General features: G+C 50.8%; 2 protein-coding genes and 1 non-coding gene across 4 annotated transcripts in view; 1 reads left to right on the top strand and 2 right to left on the bottom strand.

Moving 5' to 3' along the window:
• Positions 1-6972, top strand: part of TMEM150B (transmembrane protein 150B) — an 8584-nt gene extending 1612 nt beyond the window's left edge. The window contains exons 6-7 of the mRNA XM_031459156.2: positions 948-1131; positions 3527-6972. Of these exons, the coding sequence (XP_031315016.1) occupies positions 948-1131; positions 3527-3723 (381 nt within the window). The 3' untranslated portion in view covers positions 3724-6972. The remainder of the gene's footprint in view (positions 1-947; positions 1132-3526) is intronic.
• Positions 4349-27694, bottom strand: BRSK1 (BR serine/threonine kinase 1). Of its 2 annotated transcripts, XM_031459153.2 has the most exons (19): positions 27277-27694; positions 25669-25763; positions 25497-25582; positions 23362-23502; positions 20619-20735; positions 20505-20538; positions 20349-20417; positions 17964-18110; positions 17440-17471; positions 16953-17123; positions 16340-16437; positions 15967-16126; positions 15689-15749; positions 14866-15235; positions 14363-14411; positions 14143-14266; positions 13288-13486; positions 6502-6591; positions 4349-4527 (listed from the first exon to the last, which is right to left on the bottom strand). In XM_031459153.2, exons 1-19 carry the CDS (start codon positions 27410-27412, stop codon positions 4349-4351), a joined length of 2358 nt encoding a protein of 785 aa, XP_031315013.1. In that variant the 5' UTR covers positions 27413-27694. The 2 variants fall into 2 exon arrangements, with proteins under 2 accessions (XP_031315013.1, XP_031315014.1); XM_031459154.2 differs by lacking the exon at positions 27277-27694 and having other exon boundaries at positions 25493-25582; positions 25669-25755.
• On the bottom strand, positions 7383-7454 carry TRNAA-GGC (transfer RNA alanine (anticodon GGC)). Its single transcript has one exon. It is a non-coding gene; the product is annotated as a tRNA-Ala (tRNA).

Below are 27694 nucleotides of genomic sequence, written 5' to 3'. Positions count from 1 at the left end.
GCACTACGATTTACATTGGGCAGGTTGTTTTACTCCATCTCCACAAGAACTCTAGGTAGGTCCTTCTTGGCCAAATCCCACAGAGATATTTCTTTATCACTGGATTCGTGGTGGTCAGAGATGAACCCAGATTCGTAAACTCTATAACCCACATTCTTTTTTGTTTGTTGGTTTTGTTTGTTTTGTTTTTTTGCCAGGGGGTAGTAATTAGATATATTTATTTGTTTGTTTTAAATTTAATTTATTATTTTACTTGAGAGAGGAGGTAATTAGGTTTATTTATTTATTGTAATGGAGGTACGGGGGATTGAACCCAGGACCTCCTGCATGCTAAGCACAGACTCTACCACCGAGCTATACCCTCCTCCACATTCTTAACCAGGAAGCTCGGTATATATTGTAGAATAAATAAATGGATGAGTGATAGGAGAAATCTTATTGGTTTATTTAATATCATTGTATTTTACTACGAAGCCTCTGATTCTAAACCTCTGCTGACAAAACTCTGGGGAAGCCACAGGGTGTTTAGACAGAAGGCTGCACTATTACTTATGGGGCCCTGTTATATGCCAGGCACTGTTTTAGGGATGGAGGCCCCAGCAGTGAACAGCAGATTTATTTATTTGTTTATTTAATTTTGTGGGGGCAGAAATTAGGTTTACTATTCATTCTTAGGAGAGGTACTGGGGATTGAACCCAGGGCCTCACGCATGCTAAGCACGCGCTCTACCACTTGAGCCACACCCTTCCCTGAGCAGCAGGTGTGAATATCTGCCCTCCTGGAGCTGAAAAGAGCCAGCGCACCTAAGCAATAAGCTAGTTGCTGGGAATGGCCGCTTCCAGTCACAGCCTGTTGGGTTGGTCCCAGAGGCCTCCCTGCACAGCATCGTGGCCCTTCCCCTCCCACAGGGCTTTCTCTCAACTCTGCCCCCTCCTCCTCCTCCCAGGAGAAGAACCAGCGGCCCGTGCACCTGACGGGGTCCTTCTTTGCCTTCTTCGTGGGAGTCCTCTACTTCTGGCTGCAGGTCCTTCTCTGCTGGCGGATGAAGAGCCTGCCCCAGCCTGGGGCTCCTTGGCTTGGGCCTCTCCGCCTGGTCCTCTGCAGCCTCTGCAGTATCCTCATAGTGACCAGTATCCTTCCTGTGGCAGGGAGGCAGGGGCTGGGGCGCTTCTTCCCCGGGGCGGGTCTGCCGTTTACTGGTGTGGCAGCCTCTTCCTTTCTCAGCCTTGGTCTCCGTGCAGGGTTATAACGGAGTCTTCAGAGTGCTCACTCTGGGTTGGAATCCCACCACTTCTACATACCACCGGGCGGGAAACTCCGCTGGTTTCTAAATGTCTCCGTGCCTGTTTCCTCATCTATCAAATGTGGGTAATAATAAGGAATGTGAGGAAGGAAGGAGATGATATATATGAGGTGCTTACATCAGTGCCTGGCATAGTGTGAGTGATGCATAAATATTGGGAGAACAAGAAACCAACGACAGCAGTCACTTTGGGGTACCCGCTCTGCTTTGGGCATCTTGCTGGCTAAGACTGGAGACAGAGGTTTGGACAGTGGGATTGAGTCTCTTGGCCAAGAACTGTCCCGGAAGTTCAATGACAGAGCTGGTGTGGGCGGCAGACGGCTCCCCTGGCCCCTACTTTGTCTCCTCCCAGCCCCTTGCGTGGTAATGTCATGTTAGTAGCTTGAAATGGCCGTAGTGAGAGTAGTCACTCCCCAGAAACTGGCAAATGTTACAAATCAGAGCCAGTCCTCACAAATCAGAGCTGGTTGTTACACATTTACCACGAGGTGAAGCCTGGATTCATACCCACTTCTCAGTCACCCCAGAACCTATCAGCACTGCACACCCCTAGGCAAGCCAAACCACTCTCTGAGCGTCAGTTTCCATAGCTGTAGAATGGAGTTGGTTTTATCAGAATAATGATGGTTACTCTGAGAGAGGCTGAGTACTCTGAGCGAGGGGAGGGCTGTGAGCTTAGCCTTGGGGACTGCTTTCCTCTCTGGAGACAAGGGAAGGGGAGGCTGGGGTCCTTGCCATTCAGAAGAGGCTGGAGGGAACCAGCTGAGGCCAGCACCAGCAGCAGTGCTGCTGCTAAGATTCCGACGACCCTTTTGAAAACCTCCACTGGGCTGATAATCAGTTTGGCTGCAGGGTCCTCCTGTGGGGCTCAAGTATCCCTTGGCAGTGGGGAGGGGGGATGGGACCATAAGTGGTCAGTTGAGTGTCGTAAGGGCTGGGTGGCTGCAAAGAGGGGCCTGAGACCTGGTCTGTTTTCAGCTGCTCTTGTAGAACCAGATGTTCCTGGCCTGGGTTGGGAGGTTGGGGGGACACCACAGGTACTTGCAGAGGGTGGAAAAACCCTCTGAGGACCTCAGGGGAGGACCTGAGGCTGCTGGCAGGGCCAGAGATGAGGATCACTGGCATTCAGGTGAGGGATTTCAGGCTTGGGTTTGCCCGAGGGCAGTAGGGAGCCATAGATAGCTTGTGAACAGGGGAGGTACAAGGTCAGTTCTGGGGGTAAGCACTTGTGTTTGGGGGGCTCACACTTCTCCTTTGCTCTAAGATCGGTGGGGACAGGGGATGGTGTTGGCCTTAGTCACTGTCTAAAAATCTCTGAATGAATGAATGATGTCTAATCTGATCTAGGAGGGGTGAGTTGGAGCTAGCTTGGCTGAGAGGAGGAGGAGAGGTACTCTAGTGGGTGGGGGGATGGCCCCAGAAGGTGAGGGACATCTCTGCCAGGTTGGAGCTTGGAGTATGTGTGGGCTGGTGCTTAACAACACGTTTTAAGGGGCTGGGACTGGGGGGCTGGAGAAGGGACAGGACAGACCAGTAGAGAGATGCCAGGCCAGAAGGAGATGGACAGCGCAGTCAGGACACAACTTGGGGTGACCAGCTGGCCATGGAGATGAGGAGGGAGGGGGGAGGGCGGTCCCCAAGGGTCTGCTTGGACGCAGGAGTGGGTGGTGGTGTCATGGAGGTGGTGCTCTTCCACCCAGAAGGAGGAAGAGGTTTTAGGACGATGTGAGATTCTGTTTGGGAGTGAGCAGGAGGTGCTTGTGGGCCGTGGGTCGGGGGAAGAGTTAAAAGCATAGCCTGAAGCCAGTGGGTGGGTAGGGGTTACTTTAAGAAACCCTGCATTTTTGGAGGTAGAAGCAATGGCGGCTGGTTGGCCCTGGCAAGTGAGGAGACAGCAGGGCCTTCTCCGGGACAGGAAAAGCCAACAGGAGAGAAGAATCTTGTTCTGGGATGTTGGGAATGTGATACAAACAGGAGAAACATGCAAGGAAAAAACTGGGAAACAGCTGGAGACAGAGACAGGGATTGGAGGGCATCCCTTTGGGAGCGTCTGGGTGTTGCCAAGGAGGGTGTCCAGCCAGAGGGGTCATTCTAGCCAGGGCAGGGTGGGCATGTCACGAGAAGGCACCCAGAGACGGCCTCAGCCTGTCCAAGGTCATATGGCAACCCAGCCAGTCTCCCGCATCCTCCCGTGATGGTCTGCCCTTGACCCTGGTGCACAGTGGTCGTCCTCCACGTCTGGCTACTGCGTTCAGCCTCCGCTGCCTGCGAGTGGGTCGCCGCCATGCTGCTATTCATCCTCTTCGGCCTCTTTGCCGTGGACTTCTCCAGCCTGGGTCGCTGCACCCTGCATCTCCAGCCGGGCCCCAACAGCCTCAGCCCCCCGGCCTCCCCCATCTCCCTGCAGGTTCCGCTGTGAACCGCTGATCAGCGCAGCATCTTCATACCTCCAGTTCCCGCCATCTGGTTCCACCTCTGCGGTCAGGGCCACCAAGGAAGCGAGAGGCCAAGGCCAGCCAGCCATCCCTGATCAAGGATATTTATTATTATTATTATTAACTTTTTCTTTTTTGCCGCCGGCGGAATCAGAGACACAGACGCAGGCAGGATCACGCGAAATCAGAATTCCTTCCGGAGAGCAAATCCGTACAGAAGGTTGTGGGGGCCGGGAGAGGACCAGGAGAGGGGGGCCCAGGAAGGGGGAGTTGGGGACACAAGGACAGATGGCCCTGTCCGTCCGGATCTGCTAAGCCACCCCAACCAGCCCCCGTCCCTCCCCCACCCCATCCCGCAGAGAAATTGATCAATAAATAAAATAATAAATTAATCAATAAATAAAATAGAAACAGCTCCCCCACCCCCAGTCCCCCCTAGAACCACCTGCTGTTGGGCATGGCCCCCTGAGCCCCATCCCTGCAGGGCAAGGCCAGGTTTGTTGTGTCTCCCCCTCCCTACATACTCCATGGGCCCTATTTACAGATTCACAGTTGGGGGGCAGGGAAGGGGGGTGGAGGGGGCGCCCCTCCTTCCCCGGCCCCCTGGGGTCAGGGCAGGGGTGTCCCGTTGGTGGCCAAGAGCTTCTTGTCCTTAGGGGGACCTCGGCGGGGAGAACTGGTCAGCTCTGGGTCCGGGCGGCCAGGCGGGGGCTGCAGGCTTCGGGGTGGAGTACCGGCAGGCCGGGGTGGGGCACCGGCAGGCCGGGTCTGGGTGCCGTTCTTCTCGTCTGTGAGGGAGGAAGCGGTCTGGCCTCAGGAACCCCAAGGCTGCCAAGCCCCAGGGCAGGGGAGGCAGCTGCCAGGGGTCACACACACACCAGCAATCAGGCCTGGCTTCCCTGGAACCATCTGGCACATGTCTCCGGTGCCCTCTGACCCTCATGGCTTGGGAAACTGGGCCCAGCTCAGGACACACCCTCAGAGACTCTGATTACAACCCTCCTTGCTAAGGGATGCTGGTCTCAGCAACAGATAAGATTCGAGTCCCCCAGAGGATGGCCAAAAGGCCATCTTACCTTCCTGCTGCTTTTTAGGGAGTCTTGGTAATGGGGCCTAGGGGAGCCTACAGCAGTTTTGGGGGGAGGTCCTGGGCTCTCCTAGTCTGGCTTGAATGATTGGGGTCACCTGACTGCCCCAGACTAGGGAGCTGCCTGGGCAGCACTGGTTGCCAGTGGTCATCCAGCAACTTCTGTGGGTCCCCAGACAGTACCTGAGGTCCTGGGGCAGAAACCAGCCCCCTTAAGAGACACTGATTGCTGGAGGCCTTGTTGCCATAGGAACCAATAAGTCAGCCGGTCTTCAGGGCAGACCCAGAGGTGCCCCCCTGCCCCACTCCCCTTGTAAGGCCTGTGGCTCTGGCCCTTGGTGCCTGTGGGTCCTACATCCTTGGGGGTGTGCCCTTTTAGGAACTCTGGTTGTCATGGAAACCGGGTTCGGGTGGGGCCTTCCTCACATTCTGGTTGCCCCGGGGAACCAGGCCCTATGGAGACCAGCAGAGACCAGTTTCTCCACCTCCCCACTTGGGCCACTTGGGGCCAGGAACTTGTGTCGCAGGAGCCATCCTGCGCACTGTAGGACGCGTCCCAGCATCCCTGGCCTCCACCCACAAGAGGCCACAAGCATGCCCTTCCCCCGCAAGCTGAGACAACCACAAAAGTCTCCAGCCGTTGCCAAATGTCCCCCAGGGGACTGTGGTAGGCTGAACAATGCCCCTCTCCAAAGATGCCCCACTCCTGATGCTGAGAAGCTGTGAAAACGGCACCTTACAAAGCAAGGGACCCTGCAGCTGTGATTAAGGTTAGGACCTCCAGGTGGGGAGGCTATTTGGGATTACCTAGGTGGGTCCTTAAAAGAACCTTTCCCTACTAAGAGCAGGGTCAGAGGGAGACAGGGCCACAGAAGGACGTCAGGGAGATGCAACGTCACCCTCTTTGAGGATGAGAGAGGGAGCCATAAGGAGCAGATGCAGAGGCCTCTGGGAGCCGGAAAGGCAAGCCCCGATTCTCCCCACACCCCCACCCTGAGTCTCCAGGAGGGAGTCCGGCTTTCCCTCTGGGCATCTTGGTGTTGGCCCAGTGAGAGTGTGCAGAACCCCTGACTTCTAGGACTGTATGACAATAAGCTGATGTTGTCTGAACCACGGAGTTTGTGGTTGGTTGTGACCATGTCGTCGTTGTCCTCTGGTTGCTAGAGAATTCTGCTGCTGATAGCCAGGGCTGGTGGGCACAGGGAAGCCCCTTCCCCCTGCAGCACAGACCTCACTCACTCCCAGGGGACGCCTGAGTCCTTGAAAACCAGGCCCAGCAAGGCCAGAAGACAGGGTGCAACTGGAAGTCTCGTATCCCCAGAACCTCTCAGTCCCGGACCAACTGGGATGGCTGGTCACCCTCTCCAGAATACAGTTCAGGAGCCTCTGTTGGCAGGAAGTTCCATTACCTCCAGAGAGCTGTCATCCTCTCAGGGACCCCTGGAGGTCCCCTCCGTAGCAAGGCCTTCTCAGCGTCAGGATGGCCTGGTTCCCACAAGCGCAGGCCCCAGCCTCTCCAGGAACCTGCTCCCAGCACTGCAGGTAGGAGCTGAAGGCAGCAGCACGTGGTCCCCGCTCCCCACAGCAGAAGCCTCGCCAGCAGCCCAAACCCAGACACCGGCACCAGGAAGCGAAGCCCCCCTCCGCCCCTCGGGAACCGCGCGGCGCCACCCACCTGCCAGGGCCTGCACAGAGGGCTGGTCATGGGTGCTCAGCAGCTGTGCCTGGATGGTCTCCACAACCCGCTTGAACCGCCGGCTGGGCCCTGGAAGGGGCAGGGAGACAGACTGATGGATCAAAATCCAGTATGTTATGGCAGGGTGAGAAAAACTCAAACACAAAATTTCTCTCTGCCTATTTGGGGCCGCCTCCCTTCCCCTCAGCGTGTGCTGTGCTTCTGCGTTGACCAGACCTCCTTAGGAGACAGCCTTCCTTAATCCTGGAAGGGTCCACGGAGACCCAGGAACCACACCACTCACTTTGTACGCGTTAATACGTCCTTTAACGTACAGCCCTCTGTCTCAAAATCTTACATAACTGTGCTTTGACCTCTAAGGGGCATGACAGTCCTCGGAGTATTGTGAGAGGCTGTTCCTGGGTTATATTCCTCAGGTTGGCTCAAATAAAATTTTCTATTTTTTCCTTAGATTGACTTACTAATTTTGCACGGACATGCAGGGCATAGTCGGCAGATGTCAGAGACACCTGGAGGCTACCCAGGACCTGCGCGCGGTGCCAGCATGGCCCACTGGGCCCCACCGGCTTCTTGGTACTGCTCAGGTCTTCCGGTGAGTCCTCCTGACACCTGGATCTCATTGTTGGAGAGAGGATCCTGAAAATTTTATTCAAGCTGTTTTTACTTAAGACTTGGAGTCTTAAGGGGCACTGGTGTATTTCCTAGGCTGGGACCTAGGGGCATCTGGACAGAATGCCCAGGGAAGCATAGGTGGCTGGGTTTTTGTTAAATCTGGCTTAAATTGGGGGAAAAAAAAAACCCCCAACACGTTGCTACATGCTTTGAACAAAACTTTTTTCTTTTTTTTTAATTTCCCTTGAGGGAGGTACTGGGGATTGAACCCAGGACCTCGTGCACGCCAAGCACGTGTTCTACCACTGAGCTATACCCCCAACCCCACCCCATGAACAAAACTTTTGCTAGTGAAGTAACAGTCTGAATTATTCAGCTCTGAAGAACAAGGAAGACCCCCTACAAGCATTAAGTAAATCCTGTTCATCTGTGGAGGGGTGTGAGGGCGGCACACCAGAGGCGGATAACAGCGTTCCAAGCACCCACGGCGGTTTTAGACAGTCAGGGAAAGAAACCAACACGTGTACGCGTCCAACTGACCCCAAGGTAAATCCTTGGGGAGCGAGGCTCAGAGTCAGCACACATTCGATCTACCACAGTGTCCTCAGAAAGCTGCTCAGATCATATCTCATATCTGAATTAGGCTACGAAATTAATACTGGGAAGTTGTGCCTCAAAGGCCAAACAGCTCCCGTGCAGACAGCCGCCTACGGGAATACCAGCTGCTTCCAAGTACTTAATAGGGAATTAAATGAAACAAGGCCCTGAAATGGCCAAGATGGGGTTTTTGTGTGTGTGTGTGATTTTTTTTTAATTGCAGTATAGTTGATTTACAATGTTGTGTTAGTTTCAGGTGTACAGCTTAGTGATTCAGTTATACATATATATTCTTTTTCGGATTCTGTTCCATTACAGGTCACTGTAAGATACTGAACGTAGTTCCTTGTGCTGTACAATAGATCTTTGTTGTTGACTTATTTTATATATAGTAGTGTGTACCTGTTGATCCCAAACTCCTAATGTATCCCTCCCTCCCACCCCTTTTCCCCTTAGTAACCGTAAGTTTGTTCTCTATGCCTATGAACCTATTTCCGGTTTGTAAATAAGTTCATTTTTTTCTTTGTTTTTTGTTTTGACTCCACATATAAGTGATATCATGTAAGATGGGGTTCTTTCTTCAGCATTCTGAAACTGATTTTTCGGCGTTCTAAAACTGCAGTTAAAGCCTGGAGTCTCCTTTAGCTCGGGGAGTGGGAGTAGGATATAGCTGGGGGTGGGGGACGGTAGAGGATGCACAGGGTCCTGGGTCCAATCCCCAGTACCCCCTCCAAAAATAAATAAATAACCTAATTACAACCCCCCCCCCAAAAAAAGCCTGGAGTCTCCTGGATCTGTGCCTGCAGGGTCTACTGGAAACAGCAGCAGCTAAGAGTTTTTCTCTTTCTTAAAATTAGATTAGCAGGGGGAAGTATTTGCAGCACTGACATCTTGGATCTTTTGAATTGGAAAAACTTCTAAACTGTTAAAATTTTAGATATCTCTCACTTAAACCATTGTACCTATTTTCATTTGTATGCAAGCCCCAAAAGGCTTCAAAATTCCAAAATAGCCTCTTTGAAAGATTTGTTGTAGAAGGCTGATGGAGATTAATGATTTAACTACTGCTCCCTTTTTCCTTTTTTTCTTTTTTAATGCAGAAACTGATTTTTTAAAATTTATTTTTATTGTATTTTTTAAATTTTTTGGGGGGAGAAATCAGGTTTATTTTCAGGTTAATTTATAATTAGGTTTATTTTTACTGTATTCATTTTTAGCAGAGGTACCAGGGATTGAACCCAGGACCTCGACTGAGCTATACCTTCCCCACCCTTTCCTCCTTTATCTGAGTACTCATTCCAGTAGTCTTCTGTCTGAATTGTCTTTCCCCTCTGAAGATACTCTTAAGTGCTTATCTTTAGAAATGGGACCACCTGAGGCTACAGGTGAGCCTCTTCGGATCAAAGGCAACAGTTAATGAATTTCTTAAACCCAAGGAGGATCCTCAAAAGTGTTTGTAAATGGGTTACCAAGATGGGAGGCCACCGGTCTGACTAAACAGAACATAGCTGATATTGGGAGCCTGATGGGAATTCTGGGGGGAGGCTTTCTCCCCTAAGTTAAATGAGGGAAAGTAAAACAGTCAAACATAGATGGATGGCTGTGTCAGTCTTTTGGTGTCAGCGGGGTGGCCACCCAGTTCTTTGAGGGAAAAAAACCAACTGTCCTTGTTTTATAAATTTAGTCTTCACAGGGCCAGAGGTATGACAGCCCAGAGCCCACCAGTCCTCTGACCACTCCCCAAACCTCCCCGATTTATCTCATGAGGTTTGTAAGTATTGGGGGAAAAAAAATTCAGGCCTTAAGGAAACAAAGTCCTTGGAGGAGAATGTGCCTTTCTCCTCCTATGCCTTTGAGATGCAAATGTTCCATCTGGTCTCCTCTGGGATCTCTTATCTCAGCCATCTTTTTAAAATGCTAATTTCAGGAAAGATAACTTGTATTGAGAGAAAAAACAAAAGGGGGGGATAGGTCACTGGGGACCTGACCTGTCAGAACGAACAGAAATCTTAAGTGTCTTCTCTATAAATATTAATAAAAAGGGTTGAGCCATCTAGACAGGTGATCTTGATTTGTTCCGTCTGCCAGAAACCCAATGTGGATCCAACCTCTTCTGTAACTGATGGGTTTTATATTATTGTAACTGATTCATGGCTGACATTTTGGAATGGAAACTATGAGGTGTCTGTGCGTTTGTATGCATCTATATACACGCATGTTGTAGACATGTGGTATTCCCTAAGGTAACTTGTAAAAGAGCTCTATTGAATTGGCTGAAAGGAAATTAAGTGCTTATATAAATAATTGGAAGTACAAAAGAAACTGGCCAGAATGAATGTGGGGCTCACGTGATCTGGGAAATATTCAGTATTGAATTAATATCTGGTATTAAAGTTAGTACAGGGAGCTATATTCAATATCTTGCAGTAACCTATAATAAAAAAATATGAAAAGGAATGTATGCGTGTATATGTGTGACTAAAACATTAGGCCGTACACCAGAAATTGACACAATACTGTAAACTGACTATATTTCAATTTAAAAATTCAACAAAAAATTTTTTAAAGTTAGCTTAAGTTTGTTGGTGTAATTAATACTGATAGGTCTCTAGGGTCATCAGCACTAGGTATGATACTTTATTGTCAGAAATCAAATAAGATTTTAGTATTCCTGTTACAAAGTTTTTCAGCAAGAAAAATAACTAGATATAATGAAACTTCTAAGTAAATAGAGGGAAATAAGATAAGAGCTTTTAGGTAAACTCTTTAGGGATAATTATGTTTTCAGAATGTCTATCTAAAATAGTCTCTCCAGATTTTGGTAACTTGAAACTTTAGAGTTTTGTTAAATTAAGTTAAACGTAGTGAACCTATTGAATATCTAGGCCATTTCCAAACAAGATACTGGAATATTAATTACTGAAAGGAGGCTTCCTTGTACAGAGAAACTAAAGATATTTATGACTATTAATAAATATGTTTGGCACCTCACTAAGATATTTTCTGTGGGGAAAAAAAAGTACATTTTGTAGAAATCATAGGTAGTATTTGTAAGTTTGCTTATCTGCGGAATGCTAATGCAAAACACACTTCATAAGTACTTACTTCTTAGTTTTTGCTAGAAACTAGGTTTCAAGGTGAAGAATTATATATGTAAACTAAAGCTAATAAAAAAACATTTCAGTCTGCCTGAAAAACAGGTCTGTTTTCAGTAAAAGACGGTAAGAGGAATGGAAATGCCTTTTGTTAAGGGAAAATAAACCCTGAGGATAAAGTTTTGTGTGTGGTCAGGGTTGGCTAAGATTAGACTGAATTTAATTAAGTAAATGAATTTTCATATTAAAGGTAAAGTGATGCAAAACTTGAATCTGGCTTTCTCTCTGTTAAAAGGAGAAAGTTTTCTTAAAATATTGATCTGCTTCTGAAAACAGATAATGAAGTTTCTTTATCTTTAACTGGTAATCTGTTATAACTTTCCATACTGATTTTTGAAATCTTTTATTGTCACTTTGCTTAACTAAGTATTGTCCCACAGTGACTGATGATCCTATTTGACCAAGCGTTTTGAAACATTTTTGATATTTTGACAAACTTCCCAAAGATCAAATTCTAATCGAAGTTCTTTTGATCTCTTGCTGACTTTGGGATGCTTCAGAGAGAGAGGGCCCCTGGAGCATCTTAGACAAAAAATTAAACTAATTAGACTTACTTGGTATGTTAAATTACATGGGAAGCACTGTCAAATGAGCGGTGATAAAACTTAGGTTGTACCATACGGGTAAATGTCATTAAAATAGATATTTTAGAAATTACATGGAGTTCCTAAAAATCTGGTGTGTTCTGATAAAATGTTATCAGTCATAATTCTACTAATTATCCTAAATTGTATGTCACAGCAGTAACCAAGTGTATCTGTCAACTGCATTGTAATCAGGTCTTTAACTGACTTTTTAAGTCTTCTATCATTTATACACAGTTATTGTTGCACTCTGATGCTTTTGCAAAAAAGTGTTTCATCTTCAAGAAGATTCACAGAAAGAAGTTCCTGACAAGTACAGGTTGCTGGTAAATTTCAGAGCATCCTGCTGAACTGGGAAAGAAATTAAGGAATCTGAAAGGAAAACTGATGGCTTCATAAATTTGTTAATCAAGGACTAAGATCAAGGATTAGTCAGTCACATATGCCTGAGCGAACTGATAAGCATGATTACAATGTGGGGCTTTTGACTGAAGTATCACTGGCTTCTAATCTGTGTTTTTCAGGTATAAGGAAACTCTTCCCCTGAAGCTAATTATGACTTATAGCAATTTGGTAAATTATACCTTTGTAGGCAGAATTGAAATACTTATCTTTTCTCTTTACCTGATGCCTCCAGGATTTGGAAACTCTTAGGTTCCTAGCACCTTTCCCAGGTAAAGAAGGAAGGACATCTCCTAACAGGTGCAAGAAACTCAAGGTATTTTGGGGACCTCGGAAAGAGGAATTCACCCAAATCGATAGATATCTCAGGCAGAATCTGTGATGCGTCCTTGGTATGGATTTCCTGGCCTTGAGAGGATTTTTTAAAAGTTCAATCTGAGATTCTGTATGAAAAGTTCCAGCACAGCCAATTTAAAAAAGCTCATGTGGGCAATTAACCAGACTTATCCTGCAAACAAATTAGTCTGGCTGTATTTGGCAGAAGTGAGGACAATTTTGGAGAGAAAAAGATTATGTTTTGGTGGATATTAAATTCTAGCCTCATAGGTTTGTATTGACTGCCTAAGGCTCACTTCCCAGAAAGATCTTTGTCGCTATATATTATTGTCAAGTTTAAGGGATTTATTAAAAGGACACTCTAGGGGGAGGGCATAGCTCAATGGTAGAGTGTGTGCTTAGCATACACGAGGTCCTGGGTTCAATCCCCAGTACCTCCATTAAATAAATGAATAAACCTAATTGCCACCCCCCACCAAAAAAAAAAAAAGATTGGTGACAAGGATAGCAAATAGACGTATTCCTCATCATCCATACTCTTGTTATCAGGACTGAGGAATCAAGGAGAATTGGAAGCAGGGCATTTTTGTAATTTTCATCTCTTGTGCCAACTCTTGATTGGTTGTGGCTACCTGGAATTTCTGAGGCTTCAGCAGAAAGAAGGGCTGCGATTGATTGGTGATGTCTGCTCTGACAGCAGCACACCATAGTCTTCAACAAGGAAGAGCCCTGTGCTTTGAGGTCAGGATGCCTATGTTGAGCCCCAGCTCTGTCACAGTCTGCAGTGTGAATCTGGTCAAGCCAATTTATCTCTTTAGGCCTTAGTTTTCATCTTTGTAAAACGGGTGGTTATTTACACCTCCAAGGGTGCTGGGAAGCTTTTAGTGGTATAAAGCACTTAGCACGTTGTGAAGGACAGGATGTGGGGGGTCTGGGAGCGGAGGGGGCTCACAGAGTCAGAACCAACTGAGCACCACCTCCTCCTCACTCATGCTGCCCTCCTGGGCTGCTGCCCTATCTCCACTGTCCTGAGCATCCCAAACACCAGGCTGGGGGCCACCGAGTCAAGGGGAACTTACCGGAGATGAGAGTAAAGGTGACGGAGTAGAAGCCGCCACCACCGCTGCCGTCCCGCCGTGGGGAGGGCTCTGGACCCTCAGAGGAGCTAATGTCCACCTGGAAGCGGACAGGCTTCTGGAAGACGGAGGGGCCACCGCTGGCCTTGTACTCAGCCCTGAAGCTGGTCTGTGACAGCACACTGTGACTCAGGCTGGGGATCTGAGAGAGGTGGGGGATGAAAGGAGGGGGTGATTTCAGCGACCTGACTCCAAGGGAAGGGAGAAGCAGCCCTGTGTCCAGCTCTGCCCAAGGAATGACAAGTCCCTGCAGCCCCCGGGGAAAAGAATAGCAGGCGTGGCATCGGGAAGCCCTATGCCTGCTGAGATTTTAGTTTCCTCTGTCCTATAAACAGGGTATCAGAGGAATGGTTGAGCAACTGAATCCCAAGGTAACAGGGACTCTCATAGCTGGTGCCTCCACATGAAACAAACTCCTTCCTCCCTCCACAAACACTGCCTAAGGTCACATCTGTCTCAGAAACTTAGGTCCCATAAGCCCCTAGAACAAAGAACCACAGGATCCAGTGGACAGCCTGAGTGTCCACTGGAAAAAAAATAGTTCCTTTTGCCAATTTCAGAGCTGGTGGTAGGGGAATGACGACTTGCCAGTCCTCAGTGGATGTTGACATCCTATTTCACCACTTCCAGGCCTCAGGGTACAATAAACCTCTCCTGTCTCTGTGCCCCCACAATGACCAAACCCAACCCTGGCTGAAGTCATGGAAGTCAGGCCAGGGTTAAGGTGGCGAACCCCAGAGGCTGCTGGGATTTGTAATTCTGTGGTGGCCAGGGGGCAAGGGGACGCAGGCCCCTTACCGACAGGAAGGCATGGACAATGTCCGCTTTGATGCTGCTAAGAGGTTTGTCCTTTAGCACGAGGAATATTTGTTCTTCTTTGTCCAAGGAGATGAAGTTCCCGAACCAAGAGCGTTTTGCCAGCCTGAGTGGGAGGGAATGGTTGGAGGTGGGTCAGGAAGGGGCTAAGGTAATGAATCCCCTCTCCATCCGTTTTCCTTCCCTTCCCTGTCAAACTCACTCTGGAGAGGACTCTGGCGTCAAACTGGACATCTCCTCGGCAGTGGGGACTGGGGAGGGGAGAGCATGGTTAACACGTGTCCATCATCCTGGTGTCCAGCACACAGGCCAGCAGTGGCCTCCAACCAGGACTTGCAGACCCCAGTGTCTATTCACCTCTCAGTAGCTAAATCCCAAATGGCACGCAGCATGATGTTCCTTCTAAAGATGCTGCCTCTAGGTAGGCCACGCCTTCTGGGGGGTGGGGCTTGCTAGGCATGTGCCAATGGGAAGGTGAGCCAAAGCACTGAAGGGGCGTGTCCTTCAGACAAGCTCACCCTCCAGAATCGGAGGCTAACACCTGGATCTCTGGTCACAACCGCATCTTCTCCCATGAAGTGGGAGTACAGGCACCCAGCCTCTTTCTTCCCGGGGACCCAGATGTTAGACACCGGCCACTTCCCCACATTAGGGCTCAGGACTCCGCCGCGTCCTCAGGCCCTACACCGCAAAGGACCGCCGTACCCTGCATCTTGCGCCGGTGAAAGCGAGGGGAGCCCAGGAAGCTGTTGCGGATGGAGTTGAGACGACTCCTCCAGGCGGCTCCCCCGACGCCACCGCCGGGGCTGGGAGGCGGTGTTGTTCCTGGGGTCCCAGTGGGGCTGGCCCGGGGTGTGTGCAGGGGCGAGTGCAAGGGGGTCCCCCCGGAGGAGCGTGGGGAGCCTGGGGGTCCGGGCAGGGGTGTGGAGCGGGCACTGGGGGGCGGGGGCTGTTCCCCGGCGCCCCCACCCCTGGGGCCCCGAGAAGGCAGCGTCTGAGTTTTGGAAGTCGGTGAGCCCCCTCCCCGAGCCTCATCTCCAGCCCCGGGCTCCGGTGAGAAGGAAAAGACCGGACTCTGCGGAGAAGTGGAGTCGGGTGAGAGGGTGGACTACAACTCCCAGGAGGCTCTAGGAGCCCCACTAGCACACACTCACAGAGGCGCACCCCAAAGCATGCTGAAACTTGTAGTCCAATTATTTCCCCCCCAACACCTATTGTTAGTGGGGCAGGGACTTTTTCTATCCCTGCTCATTACCTATAATCCCAGCAGTGACTGGTACACAGTAGGCGCTCAACTAGCTTTTCTTAAATGAATAAATGGTATCTTCAAACACACTGAAAACCCAATTCTATGGAGGTGGGAAATGGCCAATGGACTAAAATACTGAGGCCTTGGGTCTTTGGCCTTTTAGGGACAAGGAGACAACCTCCCAAGACCTCATGGGAATTGTAGTTTCTGCTGCTCCATCTTCGCTCCAATGTCTTCACCCCCTTACCCCTTCTCAATTCATTTGGGACCAGGCCTTACCCTTGGGCTGCTCAGTGGGCTGGAGGACAGACCAGTGGAGGCTCCACTGACACTACGGGATCTGTTTCCAGAATAGATTAAGAAAAAAAATCAGGTGGGAGGGTTTCAGAAGGCTCAGATGCCCTCTCCTATTCATACTCTTTTGAGATGAAGAAATGAAGCCCAGAGAGGGGAGGTAACTTGTCCCCATCATAGAGCACCTCTGAGGTGGGGATGAAGGTCTGAATTCCCTCTCCACCCAGGACTGTGTATCCCACTGGAGGAGCAGGGGCTCCCACCTCTGACTGTGCTGGGCCATCTCCAGAGCTCGTCGGGTGGGCACCGGGGAGCCGCCACCCCCAGCATCCGTGATGCTCAGGACTTCCATGGACTTCCGTTCTGGCCGCCGCTTCCCGTGACGGCTCAGCATGGGGGAATCCACACGCTTCCGAGGTGGGTCTGAGGGCCGAGAGTTTCAACTCAATCAAAAGACCCACTGGTCCAGCTGTACGTGGCACTCGTACAGATGGAGAAACTGAGGCTCAGAGCGGAGAGGCGTTTTGACAAAGGTCACATAGCAAGTCAGGGAGTCTAAACTCAGAAGCTCACGGCCTGCAGCCCCTTCCTCCCTCGGGAATCTGGGGTCTGGCCTCCCAGCCCTATCCTTCTCACCAACATCATTCCGGGGAGGCAGATCCTGGTCCTCACAGCTGGGATACCGCTCCTTCCGATCCAAAAGCAGATAATATATCATCTTTTCTTGGTTCTCCCTATGGGGGACGGGTGAGTCGGAGGTAAGAGATCTCTGGAGTCAGAGGTCAGGTTCCAGAGTTGATCTCATCCCCTCCCTGTTGCTGTGACTCTGTGGGGGCTCAGTCCACTCAGTTTCTCTGTCTACCATTCCATTCTCCTAGGTATCAGTAGGGTTTGTCCCTTTGTCTCAGTGTACATCTCAGCCTCTTTTTTCTCAGTGATAATAATTATGCTAACACCTGAGCACTTAGTATATGCAAGCACTATGTGAGGCACTAAGTTGGCCTCAGCATCTTTTAATACTTTTCAGCCTCAGTTCTTTTTCCCGCTGATCCTACCGCCCCCTCGTGGTTCCTCCAGGAACAGCTCCATGTGGGTGCCTTAAGCCTCGCCCCTTAAAGTGGCAGGGCAACCCTTCAGGGGAATCTGCGCGTGCGCGAAGCCCCGGCGCACCCCCTGCCGGCTGCCGGGCGGGCTGCGGCAGCTCACTCAACTTGGCCAGGGTGTGTGTTAGTTACGGGGGTTGTCTTACTCCTCGCTGCGCAGCTCGCGGTGCAGCCGCTCGCGGTCCCTGAAGCAGCCCAGCGAAGCCATGCTCTCCAGGACATCAGGGTCTAACTCTCCGTTTGATGGCAGGCTCCGCATGGCCACCCGGCGGCCCGGGGCTGGCTCCAAACAAGGGTCCGGCTCGTGTTTCCCGCCACTGATGAGGAGAAGAATCATAGGGAACCAGGCATCTCCTTCCCCGGAGCCTCAGGGGTCCTAAGTCCCAGCCTACTCCTTTCTTGGGAACCCAGGAGTCGGGGCCCCAGGCCCTCCCCTTTCAGACCCAGGAGTCCAGACCCTCAGCTCCTCCTCCACTTCTGTCCTCCTCCTCTAGGACCCAGAAGTCCGAGTCCCTAGCCCGTCCTCATGCAGGACCCTTGGCATCTCACCCCCAACCGGCTCTCCTGCCTTGGTGGCCCTCGATATTTGGGGCCCTCTCCCTCCCCCCAGGTGTCCAGTTCCTCCATACTCACAGGTACCAGGGATGTTTCTGAATTTGCTCCAGCTGTGAGGGGCGTGGGTAGTGGAGAAGCAGAAGTGAGGTCGTTTGGACACAGTAGGCGCGAAATGAAAGTTGATGCGATGGCGTTGGGGATCAGTAAAGTGCCACCACCCTTACCCCCAACCAAGGGCTGGATGACGGCTCATGTCTCCCCCTAGTGGCAGCTGAGCACATTGTCCTGTGCGGCGCAGGCTGACTGCTCTGGACCGGCCTGGTTACACCTCCCGCATGCGCAGTGGCCTCCTGCCCCCCCCCGCACCGCCACGGCAGGGCCGGTATGCGCATGTGCCATCCCACTGTTGTTGGAGGGGAGTTCTTCCTCCCCAGTTTGGAGTGGCAGGTTGGCAGGACCCCAGAATGGCTCAGACAGCGATCCCTCTCCCAACTGTCACCCCAGGGACTGATGGACAGGTCCCGGAAATCCATCCTCATGAGTCACCTAGGGATTCTGTCCCCATCACTCACTGTCCCTCCATCCCTTTCCCCCCAACTCACGCTGAGCCTCTTCTCGGGCTCCACTTCGATCATCCCCCTCAGGAGGCTCTGGCAGTCTGGAGGAATGAAGTGGGGCATGTGGAAGACGCCCCGTTTCACCTTCTCCAGCAGCTGGCGGAGGTTGTCGTCATCGAAGGGCAGAGCCCCCTGGGTGAGAAATAACAGGACCCCTTACACAGAGCTTACAATATACCGAGAACGTCCAAGCACTCATCACAGGCCCCAGGAGGTAGGGAGCTACTACTATCTCCATTTTACAGATGGGGAAACTGAGGCACGGAGCCTCCTGGCTCTGAAGTGGCATTGCAGGGATTTGGCCACGGGCAGCCTGGTTCTAGTGCTTGAGGCTGGGGTTGCAGCTTGGAGGCTGTCCTTTAAAAACATGCTTCTCCCCAGACCAGTTTTGGAAGAGATAATCTTCATTCATCATTCAACAAAAGGTGGGTGTCCCTTACGGCTCAGGGGTCTAGCAGTGAACCAAGCAAGACCTTGCCCTCCTACACCTCACACCCCATAGCGGAAGACGTGGGTGAACAGGCAAACGTTAACAGCTATGTAGTGATGGAGTGATTGAGGTGACCTTGGAGCACAGGCCAGACTAGGCTGAGTGGGGCCTGTGGGAATCTGGGCATGTTGCAGGGTTGAATGGTGTGCCCCACAAATTCATGTTCAGCCAGAACCTCAGAATGCAACCCTGTTTGCAAATAGGGTCTCTGCAGGTGTAATGCCTTGAGGATCTGGAGATGAAATTATCTAGACTTTAGGGTGGGCCCTAAATCCGATGCCTAGAACAGGAGAAGAAAGCACAGAGAGACACAGGGAAAAAAAGTCATGGGAAGAGGGAGGCAGAGACTGAGGCAACGCAGCTGCACACCAAGGAGTGCCTGAGGGGTGAGCAGGTCACTTAGGGCTTTCCACCTCGCAGAGGGCCACCAGGCACAGTGCTTAAGAGCTAGGAGTTGGGAAGGGGTTCGTGGGGGAGACGATGCTGGACAAAAACTGGCAGCAGTGAGGATGTGAGTCTCTGAGGGCTTTTCCAGGTGTTTCCAGCTGCCCCCGGTATCAAGGCTTATGGACAGAGAAGGACGAGTGTGGGATGGAGGAACTGGGGAGAGGGCTGGTCTGGGGATCAGGGAGCCTGAGTGTGACCTCTGGTTGCCTGTCACTGTAGCACGGAGCCTTAACTTCCTTTCCTTTGTGAAATGGAGATGCTGGTCCTGCCAGGAAGGGCTATGGCATGGATTAAAAAGTATAATAACAGGGGGGTGGGAATAACTCAGTGATAGACGGTGTGCTTGCATGCATGAGGTCCTGGTTTCAATCTCCAGTACCTCCATTAAAAAAAAAAAGCAGAAACAACAACAACAATATAGTCAATTCGTGATATTCAGAGTAGTTGTGTCCTATGAAGTCACTGTGAACACTAATTGGCGAATACTGAACCATTGCTTCTGGAGGAAACATGTAGAGATTCCCTAGAGCCTCTGGTCATGACATTTTTGTCAACTGATCAATACATGACCTAGTTTTACGTGTTTCTATTTAAAGACCTCATTATGGATTGCATGTTTGTGTCCTCCCAAAATTCATACATTGAAGCCCTCCTTCCCCTTCCCAGGGGGATGGTGTTTAGAGGTGGGGCCTTTGGGAAGTCATTAGGTTTAGATGAGATCGTGAGGGTAGGGCCCCCTAGGATGGGATTAGTGTCCTTATTAGAGGAAGAGACTAAAGCTTTCTCTCCACCGTGTGAGGACCCAGTAAGAAGGCAGCTATCTAAAGGGAGGAATCGAGCCATAACCAAACGCTGAATCTGCTGGCACCTTGATCTTAGACTTCCAAGCCTCCAGAGCACAAGAAATAAATGTTGTTTAAGCCACCAAGTCCATGGTATTTTTGTTACAGCAGCCCAAACTAGGACAGACTTCTTATCTCATGTATATATTTCATACACACACACATATATGGTTGATTCATTAATATTGAACTAATGACCAACAACACTATAATTGAGAGCAAGTGCAAAGGCCCTGTGGTAGGAGCCAGGGTGATACTCCCCAGTCTGGTTCTACCAGTCATTGCAATACTATAATAGTCTAGGATCAGTTAGTAAACAGCCACTCCCCCAAGTGCTCCAAGTGCTCCTGGATGCCCCGTCCTGTTCTGGGGGAACCCCCCTGGACTATCTCAGTTATGTGACAGAATGGTGAGCTCTGGGAACAGAGAGACGTGCCCAGGACTTTGCTCTGTTCGTGAAGTCCCCTCCACCACCACCTTCCTGTTAAGTTACATATTTGGGAGACAACCCCTGAGGTGAGGATGGAACTTCAGGTTCTGGCAGGCAGATCTGCTCGAGAAACAGGGCAGTAGAGGTGAGGAGCTCCTTACCACAAGCAGGGCGAAGAGGATGACTCCGCAGCTCCACATGTCTGCCCGGCGGCCATCGTATTTTTCCCCCTGGAAGGGAGAAGGAGCAGCGGTGATATTCATCTCTACCCCATGCTCCCTCCGCCCCCTTCTCTCCTCCACCTGCCCCTCGCTCACCTTAATCACCTCCGGACATGCATAGTGTGGGGACCTGAGTGAGAGAGATGCTGTGAGCCTCTAGCTGGCTTGGACTCCCCTCCCCGGGAGGCAGGAGGCCGGGCCCCCACTCACCCACAGCTGGTCTCCAGGAGGCTGTCCCCCACCTGCAGGGACGCCATGCCGAAGTCCGCGATGCGGATGTTGTTCTTCTCGTCCAGCAGCAGGTTCTCTGGCTTCAGGTCTCTGTGACTGAGACAGGGCGGCGGGGCTCAGGCCTCTGCCTTCCCCGGGGGGGCCGGGGCCCCATTCACTATCTCTCAGTGGGAGACATGTCTGGAAACTCCTCATTAGGGATGTTTTCAAACAAGCCCCAGAGTACAGAGAATATAAAGAGGGAGGTACAGCTCAGGGGTAGAGCATGTGCTTAGCGTGCGTGAGGCCTGGGTTCAATTCCCAGCACCTCCGTTAAAATAAATAAATAAACCTAATCCCCCTCCCCGAAAAGAATATAGGGAGGCTCCATGTGCCCACCCCCAAGCGCCACCCATTATCAACTCAGGGCGAATCTTCTCTCATCTCTGCCCCTGTATACATTCTCCTTCCCCAACTGGACAATTCTGTAGGAGACCCCAGACAGCATATCATTTTATCCACAAATATTTGAATATGTGTGAAAGAGATATTTTGAGGTAAGCAGGGCTGATACTGATCTTGCTCTTAAAATATCAAAATATTCCCATATTTAATAATTTAAAAAAATACTGCCACCCCAAGCCCAACACTGGTCCCTCCCTGCCCCTTCCCCACCAAGGAAAAAACCCTCAAGATGTAAGGGTTCATGTCTGGGGGTAGGTGGGGTGGAAGGTTCTACAGTTACTGTTGGAAGTAGTCAGTAACTGGGTCATACTTGTTAAATGTGTTGACTATCGCCCCCTGGAGGCCAGTGTTTCTAATGTCTTGACACTCCGTGGGGAGGTGTTGACAATTTAAATTGGCTGCCTTTTCATCACCAAACTTTACTCCCTTCTCAGCCCCTCCACCTGATCCCCACCCCATCTCTAATACCCATCCCAGAGAGGGAGGTGTGCAGATGAAGGTGAAAGACGAACTGGAGACACACCTATTTTGCACCTTAATCATTAAAATGCTGCATATTTAATATCTTGTTTTTGAGAGCTGAAAGCAATTCAGTGAGGAAAGGAAGATCTTTTCATACGGACATTCATATGCAAAAAAAAAAAAAAAAAGACCCTCTACCTTTACCCTTTTACCATACCATATACAAAAATTAATTTGAATTGGATCCCAGGCCTAAATGCAACAGCTACAACTATATAACTTCTAGAAGAAAACGCAGGAGGAAACCTTAGTGACCTTGAGTTGGGCAAAGAATTCTTAAGTAGAACAGAAAAGGCATGAACTGTAAAAAGAAAAAAATCAACAAACAGTTCATCAAAATTTAAAACTTTTGCAAAAAAAAGAAATCAAACTACAACCTAATTATCTCTCCCCTCAAAAAACAAACAACAGAAAAAGCAAAGTAATTATAATAAACAATGTAAAAAATTTTAAACTTTTCCTTTTCACAAGATATTGTTATAAAAATGCAAAAGCATGTCACAAACTGGGAGAAGATACTTGAAAAATTAACATTTAATAAAACATTTGTTCTTAGAATAAATATCTCTTAAAAGTTACTACTTGAGTTACCCCTTGTTCCTAGAATACAGAACTCTTACAACTCCAATAATAAAGAGACAAATAACTCAATTAAAAATGGGCAAAGGATCTGAATAGATATTTCTCCAAGGAAGATATATAAATGGCCAATAAGTGCATGAAGAGATGTGCTTACATCATTAGCCATCAGGGAAATGCACATCAAAACCACCCACTAGGATGGCTATAATCAAAAAGTCAGATAATAACAAGTGTTAGCAAGGATGTACAGAGATTGGAACCCTCATAGACTACTGGTGAGGATGTTGAATGATGCAGCCACTTTGGAAAATAGTCTGGCACTTCTTTAAGAAGCTAAATATAGACTTCTGGTATGACCCAACAATTTGACTCCTAGGTATGTACCCAAGAGAACTGAAAAAATAGCTACACACCAAAACTTGTATGTGAATGTTCATATGTCCATAGTATTCATAACAGACAAAGTGTTCATCAACTGGTAAATGGATAAACAAAACGTGGCATAGGCAAACAATGGAATATTATTCAGCCATGAAAAGGTATGAGGTACTGATGCATGCTACAACATGGATGAAGCTTGAAAACGTTTTGCTAAGTGAAAGAAGCTGGGGGTGGAAGGAGGGTAGAGCTCCATGGTAGAGTGCGTACTTAGCATGTACGAGGTTCAATCCCCAGTACCTCCATTAAGCAATAAATAAAAAACAAATAAACCCAGTACCTCCCTTAAAAAATTAAAAATAAATTAATAAAAAGTAAAAACCACTCTTTAAAAAAAAGCCAGCCACAGAAGACCACATAAAGTATGGGTCCATTTATAGGAAATGTCCAGAATGGGTAAATCCATTGAGACAGAAAGTAGGTTAGTGGTTGTCAGGGGCTGTGTGCAGGGTGGAGGGAGAGGTGACCAGTTAGTGGATTTTTGGGGTGATGAAAATGTTCTAAAATCACATTGCAGTGATGCACAACGTTGTGAATACACTAAAAACTACTGAACTGTACACTTTAAAGGGGGGAATTTTATGATATATGAGTTACATCACAATTTTTAAAAAGAGATACAAGATTTGTTTTGGGGGCTGTGCCACACCGGCTTCCAGTCAGTCTGCTATGTGCTCCCAAGGGCCTGCCTTCTGGGCGGCGCTCATCCCGGCCTCCCCTCAAGCTGCCCTCTCACCAGATGGAGTAGCTATGGCAGAAGTCCAGCGCTGACACGATCTGGCGGAAGAACTTCCGTGCCTCCTTGGGGGTCAGTCTCCCTTTCTTGACCAGGTAGTCGAAGAGCTCACCTCCAGACACGTGCTCCAGAACCAGGTACCTGGGGGACATGGAGGGGACAGAGGGCTGGAAGGGGCATGTGGAGGACCAAAGAACCTGGTCTCCCTCTTCCAAAAGCACAAGACCTCAATCCCAGCAGCCCCTGGAGGCAGAGAACCCCAATTTGCATAGTTCCCTGGGAGGAGGAGACTCCAATCCTCATTGGCCTCCAGGAAGCAGGAACTCAATTCCCATTAGCCCTGGTCAGCAGAAACTCCTCTGTCAACTTCAGGGGTCACCACTTTGACTTATAGTTGTCCACAGGAGATAAGGCAATTCCATTAGCACCTGGAGGTCAGAGATCCCAATTCTCATAGACCCCTAGGAAATAAAACCCTGTAATTCCATCAGCCTCTGGGAAACCAAAGTTCTCATTCTCGTTAGTTTCTGGGATGCGGGTAATGGAATGCTAATCTGTTCTTGGGCAATGACATTTGCATCTTGCATCAATTCAACTGTCAACTTCTGTAAGGTGAAGACTACAACTCCCATCAGCCCCTGGGAGCTAAAGACTCCAATTCCTATCAGCTCCTGGGAGGAAGATACTTCAGTTCCCATCAGCCCTTGAGAAGAAGAGACACTAATTCCCATCAGCCTCTGGAAAGCCAAAATTCAGTTCCCATCAGCCCTGGGAAGCACAGACTCCCATGTCAACTTCAGGGGTGTTAATACTTTTGACTCCTAGTTGTTTCAGGAGATAAGGCAACTCCATTAGCACTTGGAGGACAGAGACCCCCAATTCTCACAGGACTATGGCAGATAAAGGCCCTCTCTCCCACCCCGCACCCAGTAGCCCTTGGAAGCCAAGCCTCTCAATTCTATAAGCCTCTGGGAAGAAGAAGCTCCAATTGTTGTTAATTCTTGGCCATGACGATTGCCTTGTGCACCAATCTAAGTTAGCTTCTGTGAAGTTCAAGACTACAACTCCCTTCAGCTCCTGAGGGGTGAAGTACTCCCAACTCCCATAGCCCCTGGGACACAGAGACTCCCAATTCCCATCAGCCACCTGGATTCTAAAGACTACAAATCCCATCAGGCCATGGGAGATTAAATCTCATTCCCATCAGCCCCTGGAAAACAAAGCTCAATTTCTATGAGCTCTTGGAAGGCTGAGGTGAGGTCCCTCTCTGAAGCACAGGCTCCCATGGGGCCCTCCCTCCCTTACTCCACCAATCTGCACAAACGGCCCCTCCCTGCCACCACACCTGGGGAAGCCTGAGGGCTACAATTCCCGTGAGCACCTGCAGGGGCCGGGCAGCTTCCTGCCTGGGGAAACCACCCTAGCATGCGATGGGTACTGGAGTCACTTCAACCTGGGGACTGCGTGGTGGGGGCATGGGGTTGTTCCCTCTTCCACTGCCCAGCCCAGCTGTCCCTTGGGTCACCAGAATCCAGACAAAGGCCTATTGTCTGGAGCCTGGACAGCTGGATCCCACCCCCACCCTTCCTGGGGGGTAATCGACTTTGAGAGAGACTCACAACTCCTAAGGAGACCCATTGTTGGGGTGTCCAGTCATAGCACCCAGAATTATGCTGAGGGAGGGGAGGCCTCCAATGATCCCGAGTGGGAAGAGGCAGGATTCACGGGCCTGGGGCTTTGCTAGGCCCCATTGCCTGAGGAAATGGGGAGACGATCTGCCCTTGGCAACTTGAGTCTGGCAGATTATCCAGTATAGAGTGTTCCCTGCAGCACAGCAGGGCGAGGGACTGCGGGGGAAGGGGGAGGATCAGCCTCTGTCCCCTACTCCGGCTTAGCTGTCCTGTTGCTGGGGTACAATCGGCCCTTAGTGTCAGACCAGGTCACTGTGGGAACAAGGAGGATTACAAGTGTATGCAGAAGGTGTCCTTGCACAGTAGGGAAGGGACTGGGCCTTCAGTGGCCCAGCCAGGGAGCTCAGGTTTCTCCAGGCCCCTCCATGCCTTGTTTCTGGAAATGTCCCACCCTAAGAACCTGAGGAGAGCACATGGCAGGGCTGGGCGTCCATAAATACCTACAAATATTTCTTGTTCTCGTAGACGTCGTGGAGCTTGAGGACATGTGGGTGTTCAATAAGCTTCAGGATGGCGATCTCCCGCTCCACCTGAGGGAAAAGGGATGGAGGTCAGCATGGCTTCCCTCCCTCCCAGAGCCCCAGAGTCTTCCCCCTACCCCAGCACACAGACACACCTTCATCAGCACCGACTCCGACAGCTTCTCCCGGTTCACGATCTTGATGGCGACCTTCTGGCCCGTGATGCAGTGGACCCCAAGTTTAACCAGACCTGGAGGAGTGGGACTGAAAATGTGGGGTGTGCTCCCAGAGCATTCTCCCCACGTCTGGCTCCTAAGCCCCCCTTGCCACCCTGTTTCCTCCTCCTTCCCCTGCTGGCTGTTTAACTGGTGACCTGAATCACCCTGACCTGAACTCCTGGGGGCTGGCAGTGGCCATTCCCACAAAACCCAATTCTCTTCCTACTCTTTGTTATTCAATTCTGTTCCTTATGATTGTCCATCCACCTACCTGCCTCCCCTCCACCTCCACACGCAGCACCCTGAATTCTCACTCTGATTCTCCGTCCTTCCAGTGTGCCCGTTTAAGTTCATCTCTCCACGTATGAGGAGGCCTCACTGAGTCCCCATAGTTTTGTCTCCCTCAATCTGCATCCTTCAAACCTCTCTCTCAACCCATCACTTCCTTGAATTCTTTGCCCTTTAATCTTCTGGAGACACCATGTCTCCCAAGGAATATAATCTTATGATTGCCCCCTTTCCAGACCACCCTCCTCCACCTTCTTTCAAATCCTGACCTCTCAATCCTCTTCTTTGCTCTTTTTTTAATAGCAGCTGTAGCTGGGAACATGCAAATCCCAAGGGTAAGCCCCTAAACCACAGACCCGGAATGCAGACCCCCTAGCTCCTCCTCCCTCAGACCCCCAAGTCCAGGCCCATGGCCCCTTCCTCCCCCGCCACTCATGACTTCAGGTCAGCAACACCTTCACACTTTCCGCACTGTGATACGGAGTCTGACACTTTGCCGGCCCTGGCCCTCAGCTTCACAGAGATCCCGGCCTTGCCCCTGAACCTCTTGCCAGGACACAGGTGTTCAGCTCCCACCTTATACCCACCCAGCTCCCACCTGGCAGGAGAGAGGCCATGGCTGGTTAGCAACCAAAAGATGACCACCTCCCCCCTGCCCCCACCATTCCACTCCTGGGGGATTTGCCTCTTTCTTGCATCCACCTTTCCAACTCTCCGTTCCTGGTCCCCACACTGAGCCAGCATGCTGGAGAAGGGGCAGAATGCTGTAGACCCCATCGCCCCAGCCTCACTCCCCCTGTCAGGAGCGTGTGAGGTCCTCCTAGGCCAGAGGACAGTGCAGAGGGAAAGCAGCTCCCTGAGGCGCACTCCCATCCCGGCACCTCACCCCAGCCTGCGGCTGTACTGCAGCACGTACTTCAGCTCGGAGCCTGGACCCTGGCTGCAGGCCCGCCTCCTTTTCCCACTGTGGCCCCAACCGCACCCCCCAAGATCTGCTCCCAAAGGGTAGGAGCCTCTGGGTCCCAGCCACCTCCTCCTAGAAGTCCAGGCCCCCAGCTTCCTCCTCCCCATGACCCCGGAGTCTGAGCCCTCACCCCCCTCCATCCTGGAGACCTGGCAGTCTGGGTCCCAGGTCCCTTCTCTGTGGGGGACTCAGGGGTCTGGATGGCCAGCCCTTGCCCTTTGATACCCAAGAGTCCTGCCTTCTGCCCCCCATCTCCCCTGCTCCCGCCCCAGGTGTCCCCTCCCCTGGCTCACCTGTCTGTCCTTTGCCCAGCGTCTTCTCCAGCCGATAGGGACCCACATATTGGGCGTGCTGGGGTGGGTGTGGGTGTGGGTGCGGGAGGTGGTAGGCGGGGGAGCCCCCGCCCCCCTCCTTGCCCCCGGTCGACATGGTGCCCTTGGTCCCGGCCCGACCGGTCCCCCGGCCGCCCCCCCTGCGGCCGGTCGCCCCGTCTCTCCGGTGGGGGCCGGCGACTGCTCCGTTCCGGCCCCCCCGGCTGCCCCCAACCTCTCCGGGGGTCCCCAGGGGGCTGGGCTGGGCCCCCCCCAGTCGGTGGGCCGCGGAGCTGGGGGAGGGGGGGCTGGCCCGGGGGGGTCAGGCCCCGGGAGTCAGCATAGCCCGGGGGGGCTGCGCGGCCCCCCCTCCCCAGCCCGTCCCTGGCCGCCCCCCCCT

The sequence above is a fragment of the Camelus dromedarius genome, chromosome 9 (genome assembly GCF_036321535.1).
Source record: "Camelus dromedarius isolate mCamDro1 chromosome 9, mCamDro1.pat, whole genome shotgun sequence".
Lineage (NCBI taxonomy): Eukaryota > Metazoa > Chordata > Mammalia > Artiodactyla > Camelidae > Camelus > Camelus dromedarius.
This window is presented reverse-complemented; position numbering and strand designations above follow the sequence as displayed.